Here is a 23,525-nt window from a genome sequence, read left to right on the forward strand (position 1 = left end):
ACACATCCCCTTGCATGCTAAGGAGGCGATGCGTGTGGCGGAGCCAACCTGTTCAGGCCCTTATTCATACTTGCCTACCTGACCCTCTCCATGTGGGAGAAAATGCTCTGTTCCTGTGCTTCCCTGGTAATGTATGATAGCCAGCACCTGTGGTGAGCTAGGTAAAGGTGTTTTCCCACAGGTGATGGCAATCATACATTACCAGGGAAGTCCAGGAGCAGAGCATTTTCTCCCGCATGGCGAGGGTCAGGTAGGCAAGTATGCCCTTATTGTGTCTATGTTCAGCATTTGCAGAGCCCCGATTGGAACAAGGGGTCTGACCAGCATTTACAGAGCCCTGATTTGAAGAGCACGAACTCCTGACCTCACATGAGGATAAGACGTAACATTACCGGGAGGGGAAGAGCAGTGTATGACAGCTCAGCAGCTGGGTGACAGGCAGTGACACACGACAGAAAGCGGCAGTACTACATCATCGGGTAGGTAACACACAGAGCCGCAGCCTTCCACACTCGCGGCGCGCATGCGCAGTACTGGCGTGTGTGGCCGGGTGTCACGTGTCATTAGGGCGCATGCTGACGGTGTCTCCGAGTCGCTGGCTGATGATGATTAGGAGCTAATAGTTTGCCGGTCTGACATTGACATGACTGGGGTAAACAGACTGTGCGTCCGGCTGGGGCGGCTTGCCCGGGGTTGGGCAGCGCCAGTCCGGGTCAGTCCGGTGGGAATACGGAGGCACTTCCACACTGACCCACGGAGCCAAGCCTTCGCCAAGCAACTTTTCCTCGGGTCCATCAGCAAGGTATGCGCTTAGTGACAGGACGCCTGGGGACACCTGCTGGGGAGCATTTCCGCTGTAACACCCCATTGCCCACTCCGGGTATTGATATTCCAGAAATGTGGCTTTCTGTTAAGCATAGTGACATTACTGCAGGCTGGTATTCTATTGGGCATATTCATATTACTGAAGTGTGGTGCTCTATTGGCATAATGACATTGATGCAGGCTGGCATTCTTTTTCTCCATAGTAACATGGCTGCAGGAAGGCCTTTTATTGGGCATGAAACATTACCATATGGGATGCTGTCAGCATCCCCATGGTCAGGATGTTAGTGTTCAATATACTGGTATCGCGACTGGTGCCAGAATTTATAAATGGGTCTGAGTACTGATGCCTGAATACCGACAGCTAATTTGTGGCTGGGGAAGTGTTAGAATTAGACACTAGTGAGGGGACAGTTAGGCTGTGGGGAGTGCGGATGGGGAAGGTTATGCTACATGCAGAGGAGGTTAGGGTTAGGTGGTGGGGTGGGGATTAGCTGTAAAAGGCAGTGTATGGGTGTTGGGGTTAGGGCAGGCTGCAGGAGTTATGTTACTAATGCAGTCCCTGTTGGGATTCTCCATATCTGGTTGCTGGTGTCAGACTTTTGACTGTAGGATCTCCACCGCCAGGATAACATATGTATCCCACTGTATGGTGGCATTCTATTGGACATACAGCCATGGTCAACAGTTTTGAGAATGTCACTTCCTTTGTTAACCATGGTTACCTGCAAAAAACATGTGCAGTCATTTCTTTGCACATAAAGGGCTTCACAGGCAAGGTTATTGCTGCTAGTAAGATTGCACCTCAATCAACCAATTATTGGATGATCAAGAACTTGAAGAGGGGTTCAATAGTTGTGAAAAAGGCTTCAGGGCTCCCAAGAACATCCAGCAATCCTCAGTTAAAGTTGATTTAGCTATGTTATTGGGGAACCACCAGTGCAGAGCTTGCCCAGGAATGGCTGCAGGCAGGTTTGAGTGCATCTGCACACACCGTGATGCTAAGACGTTTGTATGATGTCCTGGTGTCAAGGGCAGCAGATAAGCCACTTCTATCCAAGAAGGGATTGGACTGTTGACGGCTGGGGTAAAGTAATTTTATCTGATGAATTCCCTGTCAGGTTGTTTGGGGCATCTGAATAAATGCTTGTCTGGAGAAGGAAAGATGAGCATTACCATCAGTCCTCTGTCATGACAACAACAAAGTATCCTGAGACCATTCACGTGTGGGGTGGCTTCTCAGCTAAGGGACTGGGCTCACTCACAATCTTTCCTAAGAACACAGCCATGAATAAAAATTGGTACCAAACATCCACCAACTTCTCCCAACCATCCTAAAACAGGTTGGTAATGAACAGTTGTAAGCTCCTCTGGGGCAGGGACTGATGTGAATGTTTAAGTATTCTTTGTAAAGTTCTGTGGAATTTGTGTGCGCTATATAAGAAACTGTTAATAAATAACAGTGCCTTTACCAGCATGATCGAGCACCTTGCCATAAGTGTTAACTAAGTGGGTTGGGGAACAAAACCTCAAAATTTGGACCCATGCCTAAGAAACACCCCAGACCTTACTCCCATTGAGAACTTGTCAATCCTCCAGAGGCGAATGGACAAACAAAATCCCACAAATTCTGACAAAGTAAGCATTGATTAGGCAAGAACAAACGTCCGTCAGCTAGTATATGCTCAGCATGCCAGGCTGAATTGCAGAGGTCTTAAAAAAGAGGGGTAAAGGTAGGAAAAGGAACAGAGGTTCAAGACCGTGCAGAAGTAGAGAAGAATTGGTTGAGAATAAAGACCGAATTTTGCTGTGTAAAAGCAAAGATAAAATTTAATAAAAAAAAAAATCTTTTTTTATTCCCCCTTTTTTTTATTTATCTTTTTATTATTTTTTTTCCCCCTTTTTAATTATTTATATATAATAAAAAAATATTCTCCTTTGCATTTTCTCATAGTTTTTTTACCTTTTTATTTTTATGTATTTTTATCCTTCTTTATTATTTTTATCTTTATTTTATTTTTATTTCCATTTATCTTAATTTTTGTTTGCATTTCATTATTATATATCTTTTTATTTTTTATTTTATTTTTCACTTCAATTCTTTTCAATCATTTTATAAAAAAATTGATTGAGGCAACAAATGGAGCAAGTTTCCCACCACATGGTTCCCACCTTTTTCTAAGAGAAATATCCGAAGAATCGACAGTTTTTTTTACAAATAAAGGGGCAGATGTATTAAGCCTGGCGAATAGATAAACCGGAGATAAAGTGGAGAAAAAGTGGAAGGAGATAAAGCACCAGCCAATCAGCAGTGTTTGAAATATGACAGTTGGAAGTTGATTGGCTGGTGAGTTAACTCCTTCCACTTTTTCTCCAGTTTTCTCCAGTTTATCTCTTCGCCAGGTTTAATACATCTGCCCCAAAGTTCTTACAGAAAAAAAAGTTTTTTATCTTGAAAAAGTGCGATCACGCATGAAACGCGTTGATGAAGCTGCAGAGACTGAAAACTTTCTCAACATCAACCCCTGTTTAAAGACAGGCACACTCCACCTGCCGCCAGTACCCACTGCATCTACCAACCCGATAAGTGAAGACTGAACGCTGCTCAAGTGTCCAAGCTGCCTTCCACACCAGCCCCCACACCAGCCTTCCACATCTGGCCCCACTTCTGTCTGAGCACTCCAGCCGGCCAATACAATAAGCTGCGGCTCCCTCCATTCCATTTGATGGGAGCGGCAATTACTGGCAATAGATAGGGTAAGATTAGAGAAAGTCAGGCAGCCCCTGCCTGTACTGTCACTATACATCCTCTGATGATACGCTGTCCAGAAGTCTACCCTGACTGGGGTGTCGCTGTCTGCTGTAGAGGTTCTAGCACAGTGTGGTCTGTATATCAGCACTGATATGCAAACCAGACTTGTGCTAGAAACACCACAGCAGACAGCGACACCCCAGGCAGTAACTGCATGGGTTTTCAAATATGGCGGGTGCTAGAATGAACACTAGATGTCTAATGTGGACCTGTAACTGGAATTTGTCATCAGACAGGGCTCTGGGAGTAGCTGGTGACGTACCACGGGCAATGTCCATAGTGGGATGACGTCCTTTCACCACTCCCCACCAATGAGGTATTGATACCGCAAATATGCAACGTTAATAAGTCACCTATTGAGCGAACATCGTTCTCAGATATCGTGGTACAGTGCAAAGCCTCGACCATGCCAGCTGCTCTCCTGATAACATAGGAACCCATTTTGGATCTGATAGGATATGGTAACAAATGGGATACACAAGTATACAAATGTTAGCTGTCTGTCTCAACACACATGCGTATTAAGAGCCGCGTGCATGCACACTCTATTGATAATCACCCGGCCTTGGATCAGGTCTGTATAACCTCTTATATCTGTGCTTTCTAGTCCTTTATTTATTCAAATTATGGATTTCTGTTTAAGGGGCCCTTTTATTATTGGATCGCATATGCAATGCAATGTAGGCATTGCAATATGCGATCCTTATGGTTGAATGTATCAACCTGCAGGGACAGGGGTAACCGAAAGGAGCCCGCCCCTGCAGTCTGCTTCACTGGGGTCTTTGCATGCGCAGTTAGCTCTGACCCTAGTCCAACCCTGCCGGCAGTGTGGTCAGTAGCCCATAGGCTACAATGGGCTACCGCCATCTCAGAATGGTGGTAGCCTTGGGACCCACTGCAATGCTGCCTGGTTTTGTTACATCGGGCATCTGTTGCATCCTCCATAGTAACCTAAGGGGGATGTGGCCGTGAATGGGGCAGGAGGGATCACAGCAGTACCTACATTCTGGTGATCCTTAATATTTGCTGCTTGCAGGGGAATTAGCCTAAAATATTATGTGATAAATAGGCCCATATAAGGCTTCCGTTTTTTCTATACTTTATCCAATTTAGACATGCCAAGGTAACAAAAGCAATCAACTGTCCTAATATAGAAGGCCATTATTTTGTAACTTAGTATATATATATATATATATATATATATATATATATATATATATATATATATATATATATATATATATGTGATTCATCGCGCCCTACGGGCGCTCTTCACACCGTCATAAGGGGCTGCGTCCCCTTAATTTGAGAACATTTGTATATGAGAAAGATGGTTAGAATTGTATGAAAGATGGCCTGTATTGCAACTTGAGTTATAGGTGAAATGTGTTAAATAGAGAGCATATGATTTGGAAGGGGGTGTGTATTGTTTTGTTTAATTAAAAAGCGGTTACAGAGTAAGATGTACATTGATAGTGTGGATGGTACAGTGACATTTGTGGGTGTAGGGGGGCTGTGTGTGCATGTTGTTTAGGTGTGTGTGTGCAATAGTATAGTAGGGTGTTTCTGAGTCAGCGGCTCCCCACTGGCGGAGGTCACGACACAGGAAAACAGGAGGCTGGGTAGTGATAGGGGTGTGTGGGCATAAGGGGGACTAAAGAGGAGGGTGGGAGATACTGTGCAGCTTCTGCCAGTGGGTGAGGGTCCAGCGTGGCAGTACAGGAGTACAGGATGGTGGCCCTTAGTCAGTGTCTCCTCCTACTGGGTGGGAGTTCGGGTGCATGAGAGCAGGAGGCTGGGCTATAAGGCATGGTAGGGACATGTGGGCAAAACAGCGTCAGCGACTCCCCAGTGGTGGAAGTTATGGTTCAGGAGAGCAGGAAGCTGGGTAGTGATAGGGGTGTGTGAGTATACGGGGGACTAAAGAGGGGCTTAGGGGGTGCCGTGAATTGCGGGAGGGGCGCGGGGGGTGCCGTGAATCAAGGGAGGGAGGGGGCGCAGGTGTCGGCGAATTGCGGGAGAGGGCGGGGGTCCGCAAAGCGTGGGAGGGGGCGTGAATTGCGCGAGGGGGGGGGTTGCGAATCGCGGGAGGGGGGGTGCGCAGGGGGTCCGTGAATTGGGGGAGGGGGGGGGGGCACGGGGCGCGATGAATCACCTAGTTGGTTATATATTCTTGTAGAAGGATGGTAGGATGTTGCTGTCATTCTGAATGCATTTACATAAACAGTAATAGTAGCAGAAAGAGGTCTGACTTAAAACACCTACAGTAAAACAGAACAGGTGTTATATATTATACAAAGAATTGGTTGATGATGTGTAGGTTGACGTGCACATAGTTCATAGTTGTCACTGGAAAAAAATTGCTACAAGAAAAAATCAACCCAGAAAGTTCAACACCTGTAAATGTTGACATAAGTGTGGCACTTCATCGGTGTCCATGTCGACACATGAGAATGAATATGAAAACATTCAAAAAAAGAAAAATAAATCTTCAAAAACTCATGTCAACCTTTTTCATTGTCGACCATAGCCGTGCCAGTGTGTTGCATGTGCCATTTAATCCTGGGGTTGCCGTGAATCGCGCGCGGGGGTGGGAGGGAGGAGGTGAGGGGTGTCCGCGAATCACGGGAGGAGGGGTCGTGGGTGGATGCCGTGAATTGCGGGAGGGGGGGTCGCAGGGGGGGGGGTGTGTGTGTGGGTGCCGCGAATCGTGGGATAGGGGGGGCGCGGGGGGTTGCAGTGAATCGTGGGAGGGTGGGTCGCGGGGGCGGGGGGTTGCCGCAATGACAGGAGGGGGGGGGGGGGGTCAGGGGTGGGGAATCGCGGTAGGGGGGGTCGTGGGGGGCACCGTGAACCGCGGGAGGGGGGGCCCGGGGGGTTGGCGCGAATCGTTGGGAGGGGGGTCGCGGGGTGCCGCGAATCGCAGGAGGGGGGGGTGTGTCACGGGGTGGGGCCGCGAATCGCGGGAGTAACCGGGGGTGCCGCGAATTGTGTGTGGGGGGGGTGCTGCAAATTGCGGGAGGGGGGTCGTGGGGGTGCCGCGAATCGCCACAAGAAAAAATGGTACTTATGTAATATCTGGGCTCCCATTTTTCTTATGAGACTGCGTCCCCTCGCGGGGCTCGCTGCGCTCGCCACGCTTCAGGCACGGTGGCTCGCTGCGCTCGCCACACTATATAAAATCAACTCCATGCGTAATTGGATAGTAGGGATATGAAAAAATGGGGTGCATTTAACATGGGAGCCCAGATAATACATAAGTACCGAAAAAATCAACACAGAAAGGTCAACACATGTAAATGTTGACATAAGTGTGGCACTTCAATGGTGTCCATGTCGACACATGAGAATGAATATGAAAACATTGAAAAAGTGAAAAATAAATCTTGTCAACCTTTTTCATTGTCGACCATAGCCATGTCAGTGTTTTGCATGTGCCATTTAATCGTGGGGATGCCGTGAATGGGGGGGGGGGGGGAGGGGGGAGGTGCATACCCAACATGACCCTCTCCAGGAGGGACACATTTCTCTGTTTCTGGACTTTCTTCTTAATTTACGGATTACCATCACCTGTGCTTAAACACCTTTCTTATCAATTACCCTGTTTAAAATGACAGGTGATGACAATCATAAATTAAGATGGAAGTCCACAAACAGAGCATTCTGTCCCTCCTGGAGAGGGTCATGTTGGGAGGTATGGAGGTGTGGGGCGCTCACCTGGTGTGTCTGGTGAGTAGCTGTGTCTTTGCTGTGTAACATGGGTGTCTGGCACTGTCTGTGGGCTCACTGGGCTGGTTCTCTGTCATGTGAGTCAGTCATGTGAGTCAGAGGCTCCACCCAGCGTTATAGCTCCAGACACACTTTGAGTGACAGATGTAGCCAAATATATAAGAGATATAGTGAGAGAAAGACCTTTGTTTGCGCTATTGTCAGCAGCTACTCTAGAAGACCTCCCTGTTAGTGGAGAACAACATCAATGGATATAGATATATATATATATATATATGTTTGTATTTTTTCATTTATGAAAGTAAATCTAAGTAGAAGGAAAAATGTTAAGCCCCACACACATTATGTGATAAAAGCAGACGAAATGCATGATAATGACATAATTAATGATATCGTGCATATCATTCAGTGTGTATTAACTGCAGTATAACGATTCCATTGGTCGTATCGACCCCCTTTCTCCCTTATATGCTGTCAAATGTTGTTTATGACTAGGTGGCTATCGTTCAGTGTGTACGAACAATAAAAAAAATCCATAAATCAAGATAGTCAGTGAAATCGTTCACTGTGTATGCACTATATATTGTTTGTTCTATAACTCTAGGGAGTTCAAAGGAAATCCTAATTTATATTAGCTGCCTTTATGGCATAGTCTGTACGCAGCTCTTAGGTGTCCATACACTAGCGTGATTGGGTCACTTTTCAGCCGATTCCAGTGAGAATTAGAATTAAATGTGTCAAAATCGCATGTGTTTGGCATCATATCAGAGCCTAAAGATAACACAGTCTGCACTGTAGATATATTGCATCACCAAACCTCCGGCAGGCTTGGCTGGGATTGCATAGGATACATCATATGGATCCCTTTGTCCGCCCAGGCCGTTCAAGGGGAATCGCAGGCGACTTCTCCCCTAGGAAACCACCTTTAGTCTGACCATTGATGTCTGTAGAGGAAATATATCTTAAGAAATATTAAATGCCAAATAGAAATCACAGATGGGGCATTAATCCCTTCAGGGCATATTAAATTGTTTTCATCTGTTACTGTTCTTTGATTGCTCACTCTTTCCCTCTGTACATTTTAAATAAAGGCATAATGTTCTACTGAACAATGTCACGATGGCCACAGTAGTTTCACTGTGAAGCCTACCAAGGTGCTGATTTATCAACAAATTTTATTATATGCATTTTAAAACTCAGCATGTTAAATGGTGCTCCAGCCAATCGGTTCCTAACTGTTGTGTTTGGAAAGTGACAGTTGGGAGCTGATTGGCGGGAGCATCATTTATCATATGATTGAGTTTTACAACTCATTGTGTTTCATAAAACTTGGATTGTGACAAAAGGAGTGTGAAGGAACTGCACAATAAATATTGCTATACGCTGCCTTGTGTGTAAGGGACAGCGTGTATCGATATTCATTGGACAGTTCCTTTTCAGGTAACGGACTACTAATTAAGGTTTTTCAGTGATGGACCTTTTTCCAGTTCTATCCAAAGTTCTCCCTGAAAAGAATTTGAGTACCAGAAATAAGGGGTTCCACCGTTGCGGAGAATGCCTTTTATGTAGAACTACCACCACAAAACGTTGCCAACGCAAGACCATTGAAATCTACGTAGTGCGAAAATAAACACAAAATGAATTACTTTTTATTTGGTGGAATAAAATATACATTGGGAAAAGTTCCAGAAACCTTAAGATATGGTCAGCAGAACACATCTACAACATTAGGGAAGGTCTCGCCACTCACCCGCTTTTCGAACATTTTCGGGTACAACATGATAAATGTGAGGCTGAAGTGAAACATTATTGAGGAATCCAATCCATAAGTAATTGGAAAACAGAGATATTGAATCCAGATTGGCACAATGTGAAATTAAATGGATATTGACTTTAGAAACTGTATCCCAATGGACATAATTCTGACTTTAAATTAAATTGGTCTCTAGATAAATAATTTTTATGTACATTTATGCTTATAATACCTATGTACTACACAAGTACCCATTGTTTGTTATTAATTCTGCACTTTCTGTAATATGCCAGACTTATCATATATTTAATTTAAAGGCCCCCATACACTATGCGACTTCGGCCCAATTTCACCTGATTCTGGTGGATTGGCCGAAAAATAGAGTGAAATCGGCCCAAATCGCATATGTATGACATTCGATCCAATGCACAGTCCCGTGACCATTGGATGGGAGGACGGATCTGCATAACGTACAATTAATTGGAATCTGACATATCAGCGGGGCATCTCAGGTGCTTTTAAGCACCTGCAATATGTATCTTGTCCGGTTCCTTCTGTAGGTGTGCCAGTGGTGAGTAGCAGATGGCAGGTAGAGCATTTAAATTTTTTTTTTTTTTTTTTTTTAAAGAATAGATTTCCGCTGATTGGCTGAGACCCCTCTCAGAGGCAGCCAATTCTTTTGAATGTTTTTTTTTTTATTATTATTATTATCAGTGACGTGCTGTGAGGACATTGCCTGGGAAGGCACTCACCTCACCGCGGGCACCGGCAGCAGGGGGTACTTGTGTCAGCCTCCCACCCCCCCTCCCCGTCCCCGCACTGCCGCGGTCGGGCACAGGCAGCAGGGGGTACATTCCCCCCCCCCCCCCTGCACTGCCGCGGTCGGGCACAGGCAGCAGGGGGTACTTGCGGGAGCCTACTCCCCCCCCCCCCCCCCGTACTGCCGCGGTCGGGCATGGCACAGCACAGGCCTCTTCAGGGGCTGGCTGGCAACTTTCAGCCCAGGGGGCCAACACTAGTAAACGGCCCCGCGACCCTCCCCCACCCTCCGTGGGGAGGAGAAGGGTCTAAAATTATGTAAATCGCTACTCCATCCACTCACTGTCAACACTGCACAGTGTTTTCCCACCCCATTCAATAAAACATTTCTCCTCCCCCACCCCCCAATATTCAACCCCCCCCCCCCAGCGCACACAAATTTACCTTTTACCCAGTGTAGTGTGACGTGCTTCTCCCTGAGGACAGCATGCTCAGCCTTCCCAGCTTATCAGCGTCATGTACAGCGCAGAGTGGCCGGGCAGCAAGCGTCCTCTGTGCCTGTCTCCCTCCTGCAGCCAGCTATAAGCAGTGTGGCTGGGGACCTGAGAGCAGGGCTGGGCGGGGGAGGTGAGTGGCATACTGTCCACCTTTAACCCCCCCCCCCCGTTCCCGTTCCCAGCTGATCGTGCGGGAGACGGGCAGGAGAGCCCGTCGGCTGTAAGGAGGCGCTGTGTGCCTGGCGGCCAGGTCATGCAGGAGATGGATAGCAGAGCTCGGCTGTCAGGAGGTCTTTACCAGCAGCAGCAGTATCTGACAGCCTCCTGACTAGCTGCTGCTGCTCCCGGACGTTCTCAGGGCTGGCACCGGTATTCTCTACCCGGGAGCCGCAAGCCGAGCTCTACTGTCTATCTTCTACTTACATTTAAGCTGTAATGTGTATTGAACTGTGGTGCTCTTTATTTGTACTGTATTTTTGTTATTTATTCAATGTTATGCCAAGTTTTGTCTCCCTGTTTTGTTCCTTTGTATGGCGCTGCGAAACACTTGTGGCGCCTTATAAATAAAATTATAATAATAATAATCTTCTGCATGACCCAGCCGCCAGGCGCACAAAGCCCGGCCCAGGACACCGGAATACATACCGGCCCGGGGGGCATGTGGCACCCTGCCCCCCGGCCCAGCCCGCCACTGGGCATCTTCCCCCTCCCCTCCCGGGCAGACTCTCACCTGTCCTCTCGGCTGTGGCTTAATCACAGCAGCGCCGGACTCAGTCCCCGCTGCCCGCGCTGCTGCATCCTCTGCCCTGCATGTGTGATAGGACAGCGGATCCAGCACTGGATCCGCTTGCCCAATTACATCTGGGGGCGTGCATTCATACTAGTGCCCCTGTCATTGCGGCACCAGTATGAATGCCGCTTCCCCATTCATTTTCAATGGGCTTTTACAGCCCATTGCTGCACCCTGCCCCCTGCCCCCTGCCCTCCCCTACCCGCCCCCCGCTGCCCGTAGTTTTAATGTTAACAGCGGGAGGCACCTCTCCCGCTGCCTCCCACCCTCACATGCAGCAGTGTAAGAGGGTGGGAGGCAGCCGGAGAGGGAGAAATGATGAAAATAATAAAAGAAGATATTCAAATATATATTTTTATTATTTTCATCATTATGACTATGCTCTGCCTCCCCTGACTGCACGTCCCTGATTATTATTCTCCTGTCCCCCGCTGCTGTTGCAACTAATCTGGAGTCTACTTTCTGGTAACTCCTCTACATTTGTCATATATCTCTTCTGTTTATTCTGCGAAAATCAGTGCTTTTGGTGAAACTATAAATATTGTGTCAATCTGTTATTTTTTATTAATTACGAACAGCTAGCCTGCCAGACTGTTTATATGTATACAGTACATAACATGCTGGTAATATTTGATATGGCCTATGTCTTGCACACTGGGCTTCAAGGTCTCGCTGCAACAGCTGTTGCATTCTGGCTGGGGACATATTGTTCTGGATATCACAGAGCCTGAGATGTTGATATCCTTGTATGGTTCATGTAATTCTACAGGTCACGGGCACGGTAATCATGAGAAGAGTGATCACATGCTGTGAGATTAATGATATTAGCATGCACTGCACTAATATCCATATATATAAATGGATGGGTTTTGGGCCGCTTCTCTGGAATGAAAACAATGTTCATTTCCTATTTTAGGACTATAAGCAGCTTGATTTGTTTAGCTGTTCAATTTGTCATTTCCATCTACATCAGGCTCAGGTGACATGTGACTCTCCTGCTAATGTACAACTACAAGCCCCAGTGTACTTGTGGGAGTTGCTGGAACTTAGAGAGCCATATATTTCCTTATTCTGATGTTTAGCCTGGCTTACACTTCCTAAGGCGTTATGCAAAGGAGTCTGGGAAATGCTGGCCCACCTTGTGCAGCAGCAAAAGTGACCCTGTTGTTGCTGTTGTTGCCTTAAGTTGTGAACATGAGGGCTGGGAGTGAGATCACACCTCAAACCAGTGTCAAGTGGCATAATACAGTACTTTTGGTGAAAAAGATCTTTCTCTAGAAAGCGATAAATGATAATGGAATTTCTATTACTATGGACATAGTGCTGTGCGGTGGATAAGGCCGTGCAGATAGACATTTCATAGGTTTGTGGATGAAAGCTTTTTTTTACCCAGAATGCATACTTTCTCCTAAATTGTGCATGTTTATTTGGTAATAGTTCACTAAGTACTTTGGATTAGTATTCTTTTTTTTTTTTTTTATTTCGAAAGGAATTCATATGAGCTGCAGATTAAGCGTACGGATGCGCAGCGTGAGTATATAGGGCTGCCTGTTTTTTTTGCCTTTTTACTCACTTTTTCCTGAATTTTTATTCTTTATTACTGTACGAAGGGTCTGATTTTAGGGAAGTATGCAAATGTCGCCATCACTTTATCTTTGCATACAGAGGTTTTGTGAAGATGCAAAAGCTACAGAAGATGTCTTGGATAAAAAGATACCTACTGCTTGCGCCTGCCTGCATCTAAAGACAGCATTGGATCAACACTGTGACACTCAATAGCAGCTTCCGCATGCCCGGAAAATGGGACGGCCACACCTGTTTTCTGGAACACTCCCCTTTGCTGCCCCAAAATGCTTACAATAAGGCTGTGGCTAATAGGGCAATGCACTGACAAAACGTTGGTCAATTGTGGCTGAATCAAGTTGGTGTCTTGGGCTGGGACAGTCCCGAAGTGCTGCAGATTTGTATTTTTTTGTAGAAAAAGGAATAATATAAGTAGCAGAATAAGATAAACACTATAAGAAAGAAATCACTCTGACAGTTCAACGGGCTATTTAGTGCAATTTGGGGATAGGTGCATGTGGCCATGGTATATGGTCACTAGGTCGACATGTCTGAAGGTTGACAGGGTCATTACTTCGACACATGCATAAGATCGACATGGGCTAGGTCGACAGTCAAAAGTTTTTTTTTTTTAAAGGATTACTTTTTATTGATGTTTCAAGAATATAATGGAGTGGATACAGAAGGAAGAAAAGGGGAGTGGGGAGGAGGGGGAAACAAGTACACGTTATGATGATATAAATCGATGTATAGCTTAATAAAATCACATTGTTGCTGTAAAGACCATAGACAAAACAAAAAGGACCTGAAGAGCATAATGAAAGGAACAGCTAGATAGGATATAATTGAATATAACACTATAATATAGCGTTGGTGTCTGACACATGAAACCTTAGTAATTAATAACCCAACCTGTCAAGGAATGTTCTAGTGATGGGAGAAAAATAATGATTTTTCAAAATTTTGGGTAATCATTACAAAACATTTATTTACAATATTTTGAAAAACCATTATTGTAACTTGCGGTATATTTGTATGTTTTGTATTTCACTATGCATGTCATCGAGCACTGGATGTTTTGTATTTTAACTTGATGTGTTTTAGGAGTAAAGGGGTAGTTTCCTTTCCATGTTTTATGTGTGATCTGGTGGTGGGCAGGTATGAAAACCAGCCATCTACCAGTAACCTCCACACCTTGAAAAAGGGCTATCAGTAGCCTGAAACGTGTTGGTGGGAGGAGGTTCATCACCTGGAATCTTTTGCTTGTCTTTGCTGCGAGTCATCTTCAGCCCTGGGGAACCTCCATCCGGATAGGAGAGCAACCCTTAAAAAGCTTGCAAGGGCCAGGTGTATCCCTGCTTTTTTTTATGGACATTTTATCGTATTTTACTTGTTTTTTGGAGTGTTGGATTATGCAATAAAGTATCTATCTAATTTTTCATCAACTGGACTGGTTATTTATCGTGATTCCCGGTGTGTGTCGAACCCGGCCCAAAGATACCTTTTGATGAACATAGGGCTTTGACCCTTGGTGAGTTCTATGTTTTTAGTGGTTCCAGAGTGTGTGACTTATGCCCTACAGTAGCCTTGTGGACTAGAAGGAGGAGTAAAGAAACCTTGATGTGCACATAGGGCACTGAATACAGGTCAGTTGACAGTGTCCTATTTTGAACATCAAGACGAGGAGACTGAATACACTGTAAAAGAGACAGGGAGGATACAGCGCCTAAGATCACCCATTCTTTTTCTACATATTTCTCAGGATTCTAGGAGTCTTGGGGTTGATCTAGGGCTGCAGTATCAGGAGCGCGGTCATTATTCTATAATTCTTGTTGTATAGAGTTGAATTTGGCTAGTAAGTGATTTGGGAGGAAACATAGAAACATAGAAACATAGAATTTGACGGCAGATAAGAACCATTTGGCCCATCTAGTCTGCCCCTTTTTTACCCTTCAGGTAAACTCAACCCTTTTTAATCCTTATTTCTTTGTAAGGATATTCATATGCCTATCCCAAGCATGTTTAAATTGTTCTACTGTCTTAGCCTCTACCACCTCTGATGGGAGGCTATTCCACTTATCCACTACCCTTTCTGTGAAGTAATTCTTTCTAACATTTCCCCTGAACCTACCTCCCTCCAGTTTCAGTGCATGTCCTCGTGTTTTATTACTTGTTTTCCTTTGAAGAAAATTTCCCACCTGTACTATGTTAAAACCCTTGATATATTTGAAGATTTCTATCATGTCCCCCCTTTCCCTTCTCTGCTCCAAACTATACATGTTAAGATCTTTTAGTCTATCCAGGTAAGTTTTGTGATGTAGGCCATGCACCATTTTAGTTGCCCTTCTTTGTACACTCTCCAATGTATTTATATCCTTCTGAAGATATGGTCTCCAGAACTGGACACAGTATTCCAGATGAGGTCGTACCAATGACCTATAAAGTGGCATTATTACGTCTTTTTTTCTGCTACTGATTCCTCTCCCTATGCAACCAAGCATCTGACTAGCCTTCCTCATTGCTTTGTTACATTGCCTCCCTGCCTTTAAGTCACTTGAAATAGTGACTCCTAGATCTCTTTCCTCCTCAGTAGTTTCCATTATAGTACCCTTGATACTATATTGAGCCTTTGGGTTTTTGAGTCCCAAGTGCATAATTTTGCATTTTTTAGCATTAAACTGTAGTTGCCATTCTCTTGACCAATTCTCAAGTTTACTTAGATCATCAGTCATTTGATTTACCCCTCCTGGTGTGTCTACTCTGTTGCATATCTTTGTATCATCTGCAAAAAGGCATACTTTCCCTTCAATACCATTTGCAATGTCACTAACAAAGATATTAAAGAGCACTGGTCCAAGTACAGATCCCTGGGGTACTCCACTGGTAACATGTCCCTCCATAGAATGCACTCCATTTACTACAACTGTCTGTTTCCTATCCTGCAACCAGGTTCTTATCCATTTAATTGTTTTATAATCCAATCCCACACTTTCAAGTTTATTTGAAGATAAGATAGGGATAGTCCTAAATAAGTATAGCAATTTGGGAGAAAGAACCATCCTTAGGGCAGATATGCGGCCTAGCCATGTTATATCAAGTAACATCCAATCATTTGTTATGTGAGCTAGTTGCATGAGACGAGTTCTGACACTTCTGGATTCACAGATTTTTCAGACCTTTAGATTGCCAGGAGTAATTATACTCCGCGTTCAATTAGTCTAATAGATTAGCAGGAAAGTTTAGAGGGAGCTTCTGTTCTTGAACCGTTTAGTTTATAGAATGAAACGGAGGAGTAAACTGTTAAATATCACAGGTAACACCTTGAGGAAAGAGTAAGAGTTAATTATAGATAGGAGAACGTCGTCCGTGAAGAGGCATATGTTGTATGACTGTCCAAATAGATTTGGGCCAGAGATACCAGGGGGGGATCTAATAGTCTCAGCTAGGGGCTCTAATGCTAAAACATGTATCAATGGGGACAGGGGACATCCCTGGTGAGTACTATTTGTAATCTGAAAAGTGGATGAGAGCATACCATTTACAAAAACCCTGGCAGGTGGGTTGGAGTAGAGGGCTGAGATGGAAGACCGGGCTTTTCCACTAAATCCAATTAGGGAACCTTATATTGCACATAACCGAAACTTAGAAATATATGGAAATAAACAAGATAGAGAAATGAAAGGTTAATGGGTTAGTGAAAACCGCCCAGAGCCCCGACTGTTATCCATACACCCCCACCACCTAGAACCGATGAATAAACAGAATGTTGGCAATGTAGATTGAAAGTGGATAGATGGTTAATCTTAGACATTATGCATTACGTTCAGGAGGAATGTTTTGCTGTTGACCAGTCTGGTAGAATGGTACCTGGGCTTTGCAGCCCGGTGATTTTCGGGTCTGGAAGGTCCTCACCGAGCAGGGGGACAATGTGAGGGATTGTAGTAGTGTAGTATGGCAGTGTTATTAAAGCTGAATTAGAAAAATTGCAGGAGCGCAAACTGAAAACTACCTGCTTCATTTTCGGCCAAGCCACGCCCCCTGACATGGGGTTTTACACTTTTTTTTGAGCCGATATGTGCAGACAGGCGGTATTTCATGCCCTACATCCACTAGGGTGTTGTGGGAGAATAAGATAGTGTTCCAAGTTTAGTGAGGTACCATGCCCAAAGCATGGCGAGTGCATTGGTGCACTTTTTTTAGTGTCCATGTTGATGGTGTCGACATTCGGGATAAAAAGTGAAAAACCCCATGTCAACCTTTTCACTGTCAACCTTTCCCATGTAGATCTAATGCTTATGTCGACCTAATGACCCTGTTCACCTAACCCCAGTCATGTTGACCTTGACGCATGTCGACCTAATGCATGTCGACATTTCTCTTGTCGACCCGATGACCCATAAACGTGGACATACATGTATTATTGCACCATAATATTTGAGAATTTATCACTCTCCACTTTATCACTTTTTAAGCTTAGTACATCTGACTCTATCTTACCTGCTGCCCTGTTGGACACAATTGCACATTTTTTTTGTGTATATTTCAGGCTCAAAACATACACAAAGCTTTCTATGTTTGAATCATATTATTGTTTCCATTTGCTTGGCATTTGCTCATCTGGGTGTTTTGTTTACCAGAAAGAAGTGTTTCCATACCCAGAGATCAGTAAGGATGAACTGGACGAAATTAATCAACTTGTAGAGCCTGTGGGGAAATTCTTCAATGAAGAAGGTGAGACCATATTTAATTTCAAATTGTGGCTATCACCTAGACAGGGGCACTATGCATTAAAGTCAGTCTGTCAGCTTATTAGCAATCCAAAATTACCATCTAAGGGTGAGTGTGCCGCCCTGTGTGGTGCGCTGACAAGTTTTGTTGTTTCTACTCTAAATAAAAATATTATTTATTGGTTATTTATTGGTCATGTGAGTTCCAGGTCAAATATTGCATACTGTCCAGGATTGTCCACTGCTCCAATAGCAGACGGGTAACTTGCAAATACAGCTATCTTGTGTCCACCAGAAAGAAAGAAAGAGACTGTCTGTATACAAAACCCTTATTACATTATTTGCTGCACTTTCCAGCAATTTAGGTGAAGCGCCGAGACCGTTTTCAAAAGCAGTTATGACATTGTGGCCCCTGTTCCACTAGTAATAATGTAGGGCTGTGCACATCGCTGCTTATCATACTCCAACATCACAGATTTTCCTGGGTGTATCTATGGGAAAAATGTGATATGTTGGTGTTTGTGACATTCGTTAGTAATGGTCAGTGCTACAGTCCCTCATCACCATTGTCACTAATACCGCTTTCAGACTGCAAATGCAGGGTTGCACTGGGACTCTGAAACGGTTCAGTCAGGGTGCAACCCTGCATTTTGGTCTGTTCATAACTCCTCAGCGTACCGGCAATATTGCCAATTCACTGACCTCATGCAGGGCCGGGGCAGAGCAGCTGAGTGTCATCGGGGGCGGGGGAGGAGGCAGCAGTGCTTAGAGCTGGCGCTGCTCCAAGCACTGCCTCCTCCATTGGTGTGAACGGGAAACGGGTATAATTAAATTACACTTGAACAATCTGTAATATTGTCACTGTCTTAATTCTTACAATATAATGACTTTTTGACCTTTTACATATAATTCAACATTATACAGATGTAAAGATTGCCTGATCTGTATGTACTTCTAGAACGTTCACAGTGGTACCATTAGGATACAGTTGCAAATTGTAATACAGTGTCTCACACACACATGCTAAATCTAAGCAGCAGAGCAGTAAGGACCACCGTACTATCTGCACAAGAGGTTGCACTGACTGTAGCACTTGATGTTTTCTTACTGCGAGTAGTAGTATTGGAATGGTAATTTCAGTGACAAATCATTCTGTTTGTGCTGACGGAAAGTTGTTTTCTGAATTCTGTGATCTCTCCCAGGAAGATCACTTTGAATACAACAGGGTTTCCCAGTTCCTTTCCTCAGGAACCACTTACAGCACATGTATTACAGATCTCCTCAGTATCACAAGTGAGGTAATTACCATCAGCGGTGATTATTTTAAAATGTGGTAGCCAGCAACGGTTATACCTGTGGGAGCCACTATGAGATCTGGAGAATATGGAGTGTTATGGGTTCCCAAGGACTAGAGTTTGGAAAGTGTGCAATTGAGAAAGCTTATTGCTGGGCACACCATCACAGGTGGTGATGGTTAGGCAGCTGGTCATGGAGAAAACCGAGCAGGCAATTGAGTCCTCCCGAGAGTCAATAGGAGCGTAGAATAGATTGTTGACATGGTGAGTCAGTATTGAGAGGTTGATGTTGTACATGTTTGTACTATTGATTTCACTTTCAACAATAGAGGCTAGCATTGTTTTGCATGTTCAAAATGTTGTTAAAAATAATGGTGGAAAGGGAAAGGGCTGGGCCATCTTAACGTATGGGCCCAATTCTAAGGGGCCTTTCAGCAGGGGCAGATTGGACTTTTAGCATCTGCCTCCTCAGCTTCTTTGGAGGCAGTAAAGCATGGTTTCGGTATAGATGATAGACAATCTCTTGGTCGACAGTCGCTAGGTCGACCACTAATGGTCGACACGGAAAAAGTGTTGACATATCTTAGGTCGACACTGCCAAAAGGTTGACACAATCTTATGGTCGACATAGGCAAGGTTAACAGTCAAAAGGTGGACATGAGTTTTTCACAATTTTAAGGTGTCTATGTAATCGTACCTCAACATTGATACTGTATGTACCACGTCTGCTCGCCATGCCCACTTAAAGTATAAAAAAATACTTTTTTTTTTTTTTTTTTTTAAACCAATCGTGAAAAACTCATATTGACCTTGCCCATGTCGACCTAAGGTATGTTGACTTTTTAGGTGTCGACCTAGTGACTATCGACCTACAGTAGACATTGTCTATCCACTGACTGCATACCGCGGCGTAGAGACTATCAGAGCGGTCAGGCAGTATTCTCTCACTGCTTCCCAGCCTGCAGCCAGACAACTAATAGCTGTCAGCTTGCTGATTGGTGGATATGTGGAGCTATCTTCCAATCAGAGTGCTGACAGCCATTCATTTTATGGAAGTAAGGGAAGAGAAGGTGCAGGGCTGCAGGAGGGGCATGTTATGATTTGTTTAAAAATAAATAAATCCCTTTAATGGGTGGCTAGGGGCCCCAGTACTGTACATTGTTAAGATAGCTATGGGGAAAAGGTTTGTACTGTATTTCCAGTCATTGTAGCAGGATTCGGAAGTAAAAACATTGTCCTAATAAGACTGCTTACATCTGGGCAATGAAAGTATAGAGATCCGTAGGAAGGAGCAGTTATTTTAACTAATTAAGAAGAGAGAAGATTGGTAGATCCCAGTGGCCCCCTAAAGACGATGAAGTGCATTCTAATAGAGGCAAGTAAGATACTGTATTACATATTTAATTGCTATTTGTACAAATGTTTGTAGTTTAGGAAATATTCTTTCTGACGGAGTTCAGTCATGTCAGGTGCTCATATAAATCTCATAGCTATTACTAAGGACATATTTATTCCCTCTTACACACTGTTTACAACAGAGCACATAGGGGAAAGCGAGGGAGGGACTGTTTTATATGTGTAGTGTGACTCTAGCTAGATCTTACAGATGCGCATACTGATGGAAGGTCTCAGGCTGGTTTCACACACTCCGGCTCCTGCCGGACGGTGAAATCCCGCACGGCCAGGGAGCCGTGCCGCACACAGTAATTATCATGGAGGGGATGGCCACAGCCCGGCAGCCGTCCCTTCCAGTGGTGGGATCCGGCTGCAGCCGTGCGGCCGGGCCGTGGCCGTCCCGTGTGAATGGACACAATAGTGTCCATTCACAACTAATGTGTGCGGCACGGCTCCCTGGCCGTGGGGGATTTCGCCGTCCGGCAGGAGTTGGAGTGTGTGAAACCAGCCTTAGTGTACCTCATGGTCATATCCAGATTCAATTGCTTTGGCGTAGGTGCATTCTGGGTGGCTTGCGTGGGACATCTCTGAAGCAAATTAGGTAAGAAACCCATATGCAAGAAAGTGAACTTTAGATTTAGTCCACAGTAATAGAAAAAAGTCACTTTAGCAGAGCACTTCAGGGTCTAGTGATGCATGCGCCCATCCTTGGCCCCCGAAGGCAGACAGAAGACAGGAGATCTGAGGAGGACAGAGGAGCCCTTTGTGCTCCAGCAGTCTGAGGGAGCCTGTCTGCCCCCACCTGATGCTCCAGCTCCAGGCGAACCCAGCGACGGTGGCGGCACCCAAGGGGAAAGGAACCGCTACACTATCGGGGGCCCATCTCCAGCCCCTGGCTTCACAGAATCCCCCCCCCCCCCCCATGCTGATGGCTGCTTAGGATCTGTGCCGCTAAATCGTTATTGTGAATCTCTATCAGGTTGATTTGTAGAAATAATAGATTTTTTTTTTTTTATTAAAAAATGCATTCTACAGTAACCTAACTGTTTCAGGTAGTATTGCAAAAGGAAGAGAAGCCATTATCATTTAACAATGATGTGTCATACATGTAGGAAAGAGTGATCCTATCAGGGAAGGATAGTGTACATAAGTATAATTGAATAAATGTGTGTGTGTATGTTCCTTATAACTCTCAAACGCTTTAAGTAATCGTCTTCAAACTTTGCACACTACCTTATCATCTTAAGGAATAATCTAAGTTCAAAGATGGATTTAATTGGCCGAACCCTTAAGGGTGATGTCATGAGGGTCCTTTTTATTTCTGGTGTTTTGTTTTTATGCATTGTTATACAGTATGTCGTTGGAAAGCTTATGACTTTCTGAATACAACACATTAAACAGACTTCCTTAAATGGTCCCTTAACCCCTTCCCGACATTTCACGTATATATACGTCATGGCCGGGATGTACTTCCCGACACATGACGTATATATACGTCATGACTTTAAACTGTCCCCGCGTCTATAGACGCGGGGACAGTTTAAACATGTCTGCTGTCCCTGACAGCAGACATGTCCCTGCATGCCCAGGGGGTGCTGCGATGCGGCCCCCCCCGTCGGCGATCGCTGTGATTGGCTGTTCAGTGTGAACAGCCATTCACAGCGTTTACCTGTGTTACCGGCGAATCAGACGCTCGGTAACACAGGTGTCAATCACCGCCGGGCGTCAGGGGGCATGAGGGGGTCATCGGTGACGACGACACCTCACCCCACCTGCCCCCAAGGCTGTGATTGGCTCGTCGGACCGACGAGCCAATCACAGCCAAGGCGCGCCATTTAAACTAACGGTGACTGCGCTGCAGACGCCATTCCGGTCTGGAATTGCGTGCAGAGCGGTCACCGGCAACTCTGTCCTGCTATACATACCTGAACCTTGCCTTATACTTACCTGATCACCGCTGATCACCGCTGGTAGCGTGCTGCCAGCAGCTGGATGCTTCCTGGATCTTGTGACTTCCTGTGTGCTGCTGCTGCAGTGTCATAGAGTCACAGATAGTGAGAGATAGTGAGAGATAGTGAGAGATAGTGAGAGATAGTGAGAGATAGTGAGAGATAGTGAGAGATAGTGACAGAGAGTGATACCCCTTTTACACCGCCGAAAAATCCGGGTCAGCGGCGGGTCAGACCCGGATCTTCGGCGGTGTAAATGGCGTCAAACCGTGTCCATTTACACGGGTCCTCTACCCAGGTCCTGACCTGGGTAGAACACGGTTAGGACCCGTGTAGAGCCCGGTGTAAATGGTCCCGCTGCGGGTTGAGGCACCCGCAGCGGGTCCGTGCACGGCATGCTGCGGGAGGAGAGTGGTGTCTGCAGCTGCTGAGGGGTGGGCGGGGGCGATCTGTCAGGCTGCTGAGGGGGAGATGGAGGGGATGCTCACCGCGGCTGCCGGTGTAACTCGACGTGGAGGCAGCGGGATCCATCACTCTCCGCTGCTGCATCACCTCATCACACCCCAGCGCGGGGTCCAGCAGTGCAGGCGGCCAGGGCGTCCATCCGGCGTATGGGAAGTCGCCGGTGGCAGAGTCCATCCAGCGCATGGGAAGTAACCGGTGAGGGTCCCTGCGGCGGCTGGGAACTACCGCTACTAGTTCCCATCCGCCGCAGGGACCCCACGGGTTACTTCCCATGCACTGGAGGGACCCCACTGGCAACTTCCTATACGCTGGATTACCCGCCTGCCCTGCACTGCCGGACCCCGCTGCCTGGAGGCTGGTCCCCGCACTGGGTTGAGGTGGGGTGGTGATATGATGTAATGCTTCAGGGGGGTAATGATGTGCAAGGGGCGTGGGGGTGGGGGGCTGATGTGATGTGATGCTTCAGGGGTGGTGGGGGTATTATGTGATGCTTCAGGGAGTAAATATGTGCAGGGGGGGGGGGGAATTTGGTGCTTCAGGGGGTAAAGATGTGCGGGGGGGGGGATTTGGTGCTTCACGGAGTAAAGATGTGCAGGGGGGATTTGGTGCTTCAGGGGGCAAAGATGAGCAGGGGGAGGTGATTTGATGCTTCAGGGGGGGGGGTGATGAGATGCAGGGGAGGTGATGTGATGCTTCAGGCCATTTTACACAAGAAAAGGCAGGGCTGACCCAGGTCCAGTATAAATGGTGCGGACCCAGGTCGAAGTGCTGTGTAAATGCAGTATAAAGCAGGGTCAGACCCTGGAAACTCCAGCGTTCAAAGACCAGGGTCGGACCAGGGTTTTTGGTGTAAAAGGGGTATTAGAGATAGTGACAGAGAGTGCTATATTTTGTGTCTGCTGCACCCCCTTTTGTGCTGATCACTATATCTGAGCTGATCAGCAACTTTTTGGGGGTGCAGAGGTT

The 23,525-nt window shown here is 45.7% G+C and overlaps 1 protein-coding gene across 1 annotated transcript in view; it reads left to right on the forward strand.

Moving 5' to 3' along the window:
• Positions 1 to 548: 548 nt before the first annotated feature.
• The window catches only part of ACAD9 (acyl-CoA dehydrogenase family member 9), a 74,931-nt gene continuing 51,954 nt past the window's right edge, over positions 549 to 23,525 (forward strand). The window contains exons 1-2 of the mRNA XM_083156431.1: positions 549 to 802; positions 17,366 to 17,459. Coding sequence (XP_083012557.1) covers positions 644 to 802; positions 17,366 to 17,459 — 253 coding nt within the window. The 5' untranslated portion in view covers positions 549 to 643. The remainder of the gene's footprint in view (positions 803 to 17,365; positions 17,460 to 23,525) is intronic.

This window comes from Crinia signifera, chromosome 8, assembly GCF_055691185.1.
Source record: "Crinia signifera chromosome 8, ASM5569118v1, whole genome shotgun sequence".
NCBI classification, from domain to species: Eukaryota; Metazoa; Chordata; class Amphibia; order Anura; family Myobatrachidae; genus Crinia; species Crinia signifera.